Genomic DNA, 11,161 nt, shown 5'->3' with positions numbered 1-11,161 from the left:
ACCATACTTGGCTGAAAATAAACTTTGCTGCCTGTTGTGAATGTGTTTTTTCCCTGTAGGCTGACGGCGCAACCAGCCGCATGCACAGCAGCGCGCATGGCCGGGCACACCGAGTCCGACTTCAGAGCGGGCGAAAGTGCACGGAGGAAGGCACATTTACTGTACATTGGAACAGCTGTAATTAAATGCATAGTCTATTGCGAAGTCAGTCCCCGTTGGAATATTTTTTTAAGATTTCCAGTTCCAGTGTTCTATTGTCCATTTTGCATGTATAACCAGTTATTATATAATCAATTAGAATGTTAGAATTCATTTTAGAATTATGATCAGTGTGACTGTACTCTTGAAAAAGTATAGTAATATGGTTTATTTGTATTGGGAAAGATACAGACACATTAGCTGGTTGAACAACATCTATGTGTGGTAATAATGCAGATATTGAGTGTATTTCTGTGAAAATGCGCGTGGGCGCACGCCTCTGAATCCAACCAAAGCGAAAAACGATCGCTTCCTTCCAGCCCGCAAGTCGCGCGCCCACGCGCGGGCGGTGGGCACAGCTACGTCCCTCATACTAGTAGCTACACACCTCATACTGGAGGAACCTACTTCCAGTGACTGACGCTAAGCTAGGCTAACGGTGCGTGTCTTCCTACTCCTACTGCATGCACAGAGAAGAAAAAGGTATGCATCTTCTTGTCTAACTCCAGGGTAGATGGCAAATAAGCTAATGCCATTGATGGATAATTGCCACCATATATCAATAGTATCATTTTTATTATGTATTCTGAACTGTTTTCATTTTTAATGTTGATGGCATTGCAAATGAGAGTAAAACCTCAATGTTCATTTCGAGGATGAATTAAGGTTTCAATCAATCAACCAATCAATCAATGTCTGATTCTGGTAAGCACATTTCCAATAATATTGGCGTGACTTAATGTGTCAACAGACTTTTGTTGCATTTGAGCCTCTTTTTGTTAAATATGTAACAACTGAGAAGTTATGAACTATCAGAAACGTGCACATTGTAATTTATTTTAAATTTAAATAAAGCCTGTACTATAATTCTCCAGAACTGACATTCCAGAACTGAAACTGCTATTCTTCATTCTACAAGATACATGACAAATTTTCTCAACATGAATGAAGCCAAAACCAGGAATTCCTTATCAACCAATTCCCTGGACAGGGAGCAAACTGAACATGAAGATTACACTTACAAGTCCAAACCCAGATCTGTTCAAACGCATCCTTCTCTGTCTTGTAACACGTAGAACCCTGAGCGATTAACCCAAGTTGGCTCAAACCACAAATGACCATTCCTGGCGTGTAAACTAGTTTTCACATAACCCTGTAAGTCTGGTTATGAGAGAATGTTATTTAAATTGTCTTTGTAGCATTAAACACCTCGATGTCTATCAATAACGTCCAAACACAAACAACGCACACGACCCTGAAGGAATTCAAACTTTTATTTATTGTTTTATTTCTTTTACATGAAGCACCAGTGGTCAGTTGAAGGAAACACGGTCGTTGAGGTCATCCTCCAGGACAAACACAGGGGGCGCTGTGTCCTCCAGGACAAACACAAAGGGTGGGATGACAGAGGCTGTGTCCTCCAGGACAAACACAGGGGGCGCTGTGTCCTCCAGGACAAACACAGGGGGCGCTGTGTCCTCCAGGACAAACACAGGGGGCGCTGTGTCCTCCAGGACAAACACAAAGGGTGGGATGACAGAGGCTGTGTCCTCCAGGACAAACACAGGGGGTGGGATGACAGAGGCTGTGTCCTCCAGGACAAACACAGGGGGTGGGATGACAGAGGCTGTGTCCTCCAGGACAAACACTAAGGGTGGGATGACAGAGGCTGTGTCCTCCAGGACAAACACTAAGGGTGGGATGACAGAGGCTGTGTCCTCCATGACAAACACAAAGGGTGGGATGACAGAGGCTGTGTCCTCCATGACAAACACAAAGGGTGGGATGACAGAGGCTGTGTCCTCCATGACAAACACAAAGGGTGGGATGACAGAGGCTGTGTCCTCCAGGACAAACACAGGGGGTGGGATGACAGAGGCTGTGTCCTCCATGACAAACACAGGGGGTGGGATGACAGAGGCTGTGTCCTCCATGACAAACACAGGGGGTGGGATGACAGAGGCTGTGTCCTCCAGGACAAACACAGGGGGTGGGATGACAGAGGCTGTGTCCTCCAGGACAAACACTAAGGGTGGGATGACAGAGGCTGTGTCCTCCAGGACAAACACTAAGGGTGGGATGACAGAGGCTGAACTCGTCGCCAGGTTCACATTCAAACTCCATATACAGTGTAGAGATAGTTCCCAGCCTTTTATGGCCGGTGCTAGCTCAGACCTGAGTTGTGCTCCAGCAACTTTAGTGATTTGTTTACGTTTGCAGATTAGAGTTGACGTTGAGCAGGCAAGAGGCCCTCCTAGCCTGAGCAGTCTACCCGCCCGAGACCTATTTCAGGCATAGATACAAAACCGACGTTAGTATTTGATAACCGTGTGATCTAAATATGCCTTTGAATTACACACGTTGTTCAGACTTTAGATGGTCAATGTACACGACGGCACTGACGTCGGCCTAGACGTCGGTGCCGGGGGCCAGATGTGTACAAGGACGTGTCCTGGGATGACATGCGCCCCCCTTTCCGTGCCATGTCTGGGGTTTATAATGAGAAAACGTTACATGGGAATGCGCTGTATCTCCACGCGAACGATACACACAAGGGATAGTAAAGATAATTATTGTGCGATAACAAAGAATGGGATTAGGATTATATGTGGGAGTGTATTGAGGAAGGGAGGGTGGGCTCAACTCTATTTATTTTCAAATGATAAACTAAATGTAGGCGGCATCTACTCTCAACAATCAGTCAGACTGTAGGCGCGCCTGTCCCCAAAAGATTATTATACAGCGGGGTCAACTAGAAAGGACTGAAAGTACAAAATGTTTAGCTATTTCTTATCCCACGGTCATAGATTTCACAGTCCACTAGTTGCCCTCGTTCAGATCCACTGCCGTTTCATCAGCCTTCAGCGTTTTTAAGTAAAAAGAGAGAACGGACAATGAATTGCTGTTGTTTCAACAGCCATAACATACAGTACCAGAGGAGCACACGTGTGCACCTTTTAACGATACATAATGACAAACATACAGTACCAGAGGAGCACACGTGTGCACACTTTAACGATACATAATGACAAACATACAGTACCAGAGGAGCACACGTGTGCACCTTTTAACGATACATAATGACAAACATACAGTACCAGAGGAGCACACGTGTGCACCTTTTAACGATACATAATGACAAACATACAGTACCAGAGGAGCACACGTGTGCACCTTTTAACGATACATAATGACAAACATACGGGAGGAGCGCACAGTTTGTTGGGAACGTATCTGTGTAAGCGTTCACAGCTTCTTAAAGCGAAAGTTCTGTTTTTTTCTATTCCCATTTCTTACATACCAATGATGGTGTTGATTGGTAGAGTCCTTTTCTCGGCACAATCCAAGCTGTTCCTCATACTAGCTCCGGCTAGCTAGCCACCAACCAATGCAAAGTCAATGGGGTCAAGCCCTTGTTTGACTCACTGAAATGTACTCCACGTTACTTGCAACACAAAGTACAGTCGATTTCAGTGAGCCGCAGTCAGCTTGCACAGACAGGAGCTCGACCCCATTGACTTTGCACTAAGCAAGAAATAGGACTAGGGTTCCCAAAACCAGAATTATCACTTTAAGCTATTTTTTATTGATTCATTTTCTTACACATCTCTGGTCTCACTGCACCGCCAACTGATATTTTTTACTACATTCCCAGGATAGCACACGTAAAAAAAAAAAAAAAAAGGAAAGAAGGGTGTGTGTATGTGTGTATCTGTGGAGAGGGAAGGGGGTTGTGTCTTTAGTAATAATGTCTTTTACGACAATGGTCAGGTACAGCAGCGACAACAGCTGTTTCTAAGGCACAATGTCCGTCCTCCTGAAATAATAAGACTACATACAGTATGACGTGTCAAGTCCCCGTGGATGCTTCTGGACGCTTCTAAGCCCACACACCACGAACAAGACCTTAGGACGGCGCTCTGCTCCACTGTGATATGGGATTGGACGCTTTTCAGACGGAACCCAGCCGGAGACTCGGAAGGTCTTTTTCAGGACCACCGTCCTCCTCGCTCTGCTCCTCTCACTGCCGCCTCCTCAGACAGAGGGCCTCGCACGCCTCCTGCGTCTCAAAGCGGTTGCTGTTCCCGCCGCAGCCGCCGTACCAGAAGCGCGAACACTCGTTCTGTTGTGTGTCGAAGTGCCACCTCGGGACGTAGTCCGAGCATTTCCCCACGTCCTGCTTCAGCGTGCAGGCAGCTGGACGGAGAGAGAGAGAGAGAGAGAGAGAGAGAGAGAGAGAGAGAGAGAGAGAGAGAGAGAGAGAGAGAGAGAGAGATCCCCGGTCATTGGAAGAGGAGCAGAGGAGGAGAGAGAGGGGGGGGGGGGGGAAACAGGAGAGCCGAGAAAACAAAGAAAAGGTCAAGAAGATGAGAGACATGGACACACACACAGGCTAGTGGTCTGTATCAGCTTCCATTCATTTGTGCTAAGCTAGGCTAGCTTGCAGCCGGATAGCTTTCTTCTACTAATCGCACAGAGAGAAAATTGGTGCCTATCTTCTTCTTCTGACTCTGGAGAAGACGGTAAGCTAATTTCCCCCACAATGTCGGCATGTTCATGTTGATTCTTATTCCCTACATTACTCTAACTTCTTCTGACAAATCTACAAATGTTTCTTTGGGGCCAGTTGTTTTCAATTTATTGAACAGTGCATTTTTTTGCTCTGTTTGAAATCATTAGCATAGCAACAAGAGAGGCTGAACACCGGTTAGTGAGCAGGTGCACTGGTTAAAACCTCTGCCACCGCAGATGACAATTGGTCTCATTCACCAACATTGTCATAAGATTTCTCTCACGACAACCACCTCGGAAGGTCATAAGAGAACAATTACACCCGGATTCACCAACGCGTGGAGAGAGGCTGTCTTAACTCGCCAAAATGATCACAGCTGCGATGCCCAGAATGAGATACGTCACTCATTGACAAACTTGAACGTGCGTTGGGGTGCTCCCGATGCGTCCCTCTCCCCCCAACAGAAAGTGTGACGGTCTGATTCCTACCTCCACTGCATCCTTTGTAATGGCTGTCCTTTATCGCCCCCCAGGCCCTTACTCCCTCTTCCTAGATGAGTTTTCCACTTTCATCTCTGAGCTCGTTACACGCTCAGATAACATATGAATTGTTGGTGATTTTAACATTCATTCCAACAAACCTCTAGATCCCCTGAATAAGGATTTTTACCGACATCATTGGGTCTCATTCACCAACATTGTCATAAGATTTGGAAGGTCATAAGACAAAGTCGACGACAATTACACCCGGATTCACCAACGCGTGGAGAGGCCACTTAACTCGCCAAAATGATCACAGCTGCGATGCCCAGAATGAGATAGATACGTCACTCATTGACAAACTTGAACGCGCATTCCCGTTTACTTCATTTGCATACAGACACGCCTCTCCAGCTCACTATAATGTGAGGGGCGTGTGGAAATAGAGGTTCGGCATTGCCCGGATTCAAATGTATTGTCATCACACAGCACACTATATACCTATAGTGGAATAGACTGTATTAATATTCCATATTTATCCCATCTTGTTGCACGCTCCTGGCCGTGCACCTGCTGCAGCATGTGCGCGCGCACACACACACAAGATCACATACAGTATAGGTTCAACATCACCAAACCTTTGTTTTAACCCTTGTGTGGTGTTTGTGTTTTTATTACACACCCAATGTTCACTGGTCTGGTGGACCCACAACATTATCGACCTTTTTATTTATTTTGACCATATTTACATGTTTTCACCTAGAATTTCCAAAGTGTAGTCTCACTCTGCTTTTGTCAGTACAGACTGAACTCACACAGTCTGGGCTATTTTAAACACAAAGCCTGGCCTCTGACGGTTGATTGGTCTAATTAGCAGGCCAATGCCACAGGCTGCTTGAGTGACGCCCTCCTATGACTGGGGTGAACTCAGCCGATTGAGAGATTGAGAGAATACAACAGAATGGATACAAATTAATACTCACTTCCCTCACACTGCTTGATCAACTAAGTGTAGTCTCACTCTGCTTTTGTCAGTACAGTAATGTAATACATGTAATATAAGTACTTGAGTAATTGTACTTCGTTGCAATACTTACAGTAAGTACTGTTTTTGGGGATTTGTACTTTACTCGAGTATTATTAGGTTTGTATACTTGTACTTTTACTCAATTAAATTTCAGAGAAAAAAAACCATACTTTTTACTCCTTACATTTAAACTGCAGACCTACAAAGTACAAAGTACAAATCGCACAGGTCCAACCATTTTAATTAGTATATTTGTTTCTCTGGCCGAACTAACGTTAACATTATTAATCCTGCGGCCGCACTTTATTTATTATTATTTTAAAAACAGCCAATCAAATCTCCATCAATGGAAAATGAACCCGCCCATACCCATGCTGATTGGTCCTTGTGCAAGACTAGAAAGCGGGGAACACCTGCTATGAGAAGAATAGACAGTCAGAAAAAAAGTTTTTACTTTTACTTTTTTGTACTTTTACTCAAGTGTGTTTTTAGCCAGATACTGTACTCTGACTTTTACTTGAATAAGATTTTGAGACGGAACCCATACTTTCACTTAAGTATAATTTCTGGGTACTTTTTACACCCCTGAATATAAATGTGTAGGAGGTCCACAGTGTGCACTATATGGATTTATTTAATTTAGTTTATATCCCATATAATTTGATTCAACCTCTTATATACAGTCGTACAGCCCTGGCCTATATTTTATTTCATAAATGTATACATTATTCTATTGTGGTTAACTCCACCACTTTATTGTATTATCTGTCTGTTAATGTCTGGCCGCTAATGCCGCACCAGTAACGTCCAAAGCAAATTCCTTGTATGTGAAATGTATACTTGGCAATAAAGACCTTTCTGATTCTGATTCTGAAAATGTGTTCTTTTACATGTTCTTCACAGAGAACGAGCCACGGCCAATGAGTGTCAGGTTGATTAATCATTTCTCTTTTAGTAAACATTGAAATCGGATCCCACAGACCCGAATGCCAGACAAGGGTTAATAAAAGGGACTAAATGTAAAGCAAATGTGAGACAGATAATATTAAGATAAATGGTCTTTACCCTTGTTGGTGCCCACTTTGGTCTCCTGCTTCTTCGGTGGGGTGGTGGCATCTGTCAAACAACAAACGCCAATTAACCACAGCCTGATCACATGTAATCAAGTGACTTGTAATAAACAAACATATCATGAGGACACTGTAAGGGAATCCACAGCTCATATCCCAGTTTAACGGCCGTCTAACTTGGAGTTTATTCAGGAGCCGTTTAAATTCATTTTCCGTCCTGTTAAAAATTACACAAATTAACAGAATATTTCAAATACTATCATGAGTGTTTCATTTATGCAAAAATGCAACAGCAAATAGGATAGGGTATCCTGTACGGATACATCCCTGCTATCTTACATTCAGCATTGTTGTAAACGGGATATCATGCGTTGACAAAAAATGCAATAGCCTACATGAGTATCCTGGGATATTATAGAGATTTTGGTGTAAATGTAATTTCTCCGGCTCACACAAGTACGTCGACCCTTATACGACTACTGCGTTAGGGCGGCTTGAAGGACCACGCCAACATTATGGGAAATGCCCTCACCATCTTCTCCAGAGTCAGACAAGAAGATAAACACCAATTTCCTCTCTGTGCGTTCAGTAGAAAGCTATCCGGCTGCAAGCTAGCCTAGCTAGTGGTCGGTATTTGCTTCCATTAATTTGTGCTAAGGTAGGTTAGCTTACAGCCAGATAGCTTTCTACTGAACGCACAGAGAGGAAATTGGTATCTATCTTCTTGGCTGACTCCAGACTCGGAGAAGAGAGTAAGCACATCTCCAATAATGTTAGCATGTTCCTTCAGAACTTCAAAAGTAGCTGAACATGAATCAAATTACAATGAATCTTAATAATCAACAATTGTTTTTTTTTATCCACTTTTTCTCCCATTTTCTATTTTTCTCCCATCCCAATTTCGTATCGTCCAATTCAACCCTCCCCTGTCTCGAACGCTGTTTCTTGCCTCCCACAAGCCGGCTTCAATGTGGACGAAGCCATACATAGCACGAGTCCCCTCCGATACTCGAGGTAGCAGCCATCGCATCTTTTCACCTGCACAGCGCGATCTTTCAGCGTCAGGGGTCTGCGCTTTGGAGGGGCGCCGCCCCCATCGCTTCTTGATTCTACTGCGCAGGCGCACCAACTGACCTGTAGGAGTCGCTGTCCACAACGTCCGATCCCCACCCCTCAGTTTTCCCTCCCCCTAATACTGCCAATTGTATTAGTACGGACAACCAGCCAAACTGAAAACAATGTGGAGAGCTGGGCTCGAACCCAGCGTCTCCAGCATTGGTGGTGAGTGCCTTGCCCACTGCACCACCTAGCCGCCCTAATAATCAACGATTGTTAATGTTAAAGCCTGAAGCCTGTAGATAGATTAGGGTGACCATATTTTGATTTCCAAAAAAGAGGACATGCTGGCCCCAGCCTCGAGATACTTAATGATACTCAAAGTTTACTCAAAGATGCCTTATTGTTTTAGCCTCTTAACATGCACCCAGAAAAGCGGCCATTTCTTTTTTTACTTGAACTTGAGGACTGCATACTTTTTTTGCAAAGCTTATCTTTATACTTTATGCTTATAGCACATGCATGAGCCTGGTCTCTTTTGAAAGATAACATTCTTACACAATAAATAAAAATCACTTTTAGTGCTAATGAAATAGAGTAACATAGGGCTGAACTTGAGTTGAACTTGAACTTGTGTACTCACGTTTTTCTGTAGTAGTTGCAATATTCCAAAATAATATATATTTTTTGTATAAGCTGGAAAACACAGCGAATTCATAGCCTGAAGTCTTATGTAGTACAGGTCCAAATTTGATAAAAATCCGTTCAGAAATGAGTGTTCTAGAGACATCCGGGTAAACCGTGTGGCAAGAAAAAAGCTCTCCATTTCTCCCTTTCCTCATCCAAGTAAATTCATTCGAAATGTTATCACTTCCTGTCTTCGCTCGTCAATTTTCACCTAGATCCCTGATTTGCACACCCCCACGTGGGATATCACTGGAAAGCTACACTCATTGTTGGCTACAAGTTACAACGCTGACCAATCATTTTCGCAATGGCCGGATGATTGACAGTTCTGGAGCCTCGGGAGTCCGGGGTGATAATCTGACGCGCACGTGTAAAAAGTCGCACGCCTGACATATCGGATGTAACTCGAGAAATGAGGCACGGATTGTGTCGAGTGATGTGGCTTTCGAACGGCAACAAATAGAGCTCTAATTCGGTAATTTATATGTTCTGCGAAATATGCAGCCCTGAGCATTCAGACGCTCGCAAAGTGCCGTGAAAAACAATGAAACCCGGAAATGTTCATGAATTTATAAAACCCCCCCGAACGTTCCGGACAGGCCGTGAAATGAGGACATGTCCGGGCAAAAGAGGACGTTTGGTCACCCTAAGATAGATAGATAGATTTAAAACAAGTGAGAATGAAGTTTAAACATTCTCCCAACATTACTATATTAATGCAATATCAAAAGATCGTTGACTGAAAGAGCAAGAGAAAGCATCTAGTGGAGTCAACGGGAAGTCTGGTGTCTCATTCATTAAAAACTATACCTGTTCCATCTCACTTCATTCGTGAGATGATATACGTATTATCACGTTCATTTTAATTTGCGTACCTCAGACTTAAAGGGAACCTGTTAAGCCGTAAGGTCCCCCAATTGGGGGACCCTGCTTTTCTTTATCATAAATCGATCAATAGAGACCGTATTAGATCCCCAATTATCATATCATGGGGTATCATTGGAAAGCCACACTCATTTGCTACAACCCTGTCCAAAATCTTTCGAGATCGCCAAATGATTGACGGAGCTAGAGCCCCCGGAGGTCGGGGTGGTAATGTGTACTTTGGCGCACGCCTCACATATCGGCATGTAACTCGAGAACCGCTGAACGGATTTTGTCACCTGAAAGGGCAATTGACAGGCTACAAATAGCGCTTTAATTCTATCTATATATTGTATTAAAGGAAATGCACAACCGAGCCACTAGAGGTCGGAAAAGTGTCGCAAATTGTCCTCATGAGGGCCCACATGTGTAACCTTGGATGTTAAGAGTTTTTTTTGTTTTTTTTGCCAAGAGTAAACACCATAACACTATCAAAACAGCAGTCAAAGTGTATATTTTCATTTTTATCAATGTTTTGTAAGATTTACCAAAAATAAGAATTTATCGAAAAAATGCTAATTATATCTCTTTTATCGTAAAACTGTGAGGAACTGACTAAATCCAGATTTAACCCTGCCATTGGAAAGAGGGGCCTTTTCCCTATCCATAGATGTATGATTTGGCCACAATAAGGTCAAGGTCAAGTTCAAGGTCAAATATGAATTTATAATTAAAATCGATGATCATTTATTACTGTATCTATAAATCCTTCTATTTAATCATCTTCCCTTTATTAATTTGCTTAGATTTTTTGTACACTTGATCTCAATAAGGTGGTGAATGAGCTCATGGAGCGAAATCTCTTTGTTACAATTGTAACATGGTGTTATTCACCGGCACAGATGCAAAAAAATATCATAATTTATATTCTCCTTTTTTTCATTACAATTTACTCAAGCCTAGTAACAGACACAATATTTCTGACACTGGGAATACATACCCCCAGGTCCCTAGCTGTTCCTAGATACCGGGAACATGCAAATTTACCTTGTAGAAGTGGAGCAATCTTCCATTTACTTAGGCATGTACCTTTAGGCGAAATTTCTGAAAATAGGGCTACAGCTTAACCGTTTAAAGGGATAGTTGTGATTTTTGGGCCCCTAGCGCTATGTCTTACTTACCACTGATGATCGATAGAGTCCTTGTCTCAGCACAATCCATGCTGTTCCTCATACTAGCTCTGGCTAGTTAGCCACAATGCAAAGTG

The 11,161-nt window shown here is 43.2% G+C and overlaps 2 protein-coding genes across 4 annotated transcripts in view; both read right to left on the bottom strand.

The window, feature by feature from the left end:
• Positions 1-1,467: 1,467 nt before the first annotated feature.
• On the bottom strand, positions 1,468-2,147 carry LOC311245984 (uncharacterized protein). Its single transcript, XM_084336028.1, has 2 exons — positions 1,663-2,147; positions 1,468-1,590 (listed from the first exon to the last, which is right to left on the bottom strand). The coding sequence occupies exons 1-2, from the start codon at positions 2,130-2,132 to the stop codon at positions 1,512-1,514; spliced, it is 549 nt and encodes a 182-aa protein (XP_084192154.1). The 5' UTR covers positions 2,133-2,147; the 3' UTR covers positions 1,468-1,511.
• Positions 2,148-4,218: 2,071 nt separating this feature from the next.
• Positions 4,219-11,161, bottom strand: part of col6a4a (collagen, type VI, alpha 4a) — a 142,628-nt gene continuing 135,685 nt past the window's right edge. For all 3 annotated transcript variants that reach the window (XM_084336025.1, XM_084336026.1, XM_084336027.1), the window contains 2 exons: positions 7,283-7,333; positions 4,219-4,395 (listed from right to left, as the gene is read on the bottom strand). In XM_084336025.1, the coding sequence (XP_084192151.1) occupies positions 4,220-4,395; positions 7,283-7,333 (227 nt within the window). In that variant the 3' untranslated portion in view covers position 4,219. The remainder of the gene's footprint in view (positions 4,396-7,282; positions 7,334-11,161) is intronic.

This window comes from Notolepis coatsorum (genome assembly GCF_963971535.1).
Source record: "Notolepis coatsorum genome assembly, chromosome: 19".
In the NCBI taxonomy this organism is placed as follows: Eukaryota; Metazoa; Chordata; class Actinopteri; order Aulopiformes; family Paralepididae; genus Notolepis; species Notolepis coatsorum.
Note: the sequence above shows the minus strand (reverse complement) of the source record. Positions and strands in the feature narration are given on the sequence as shown.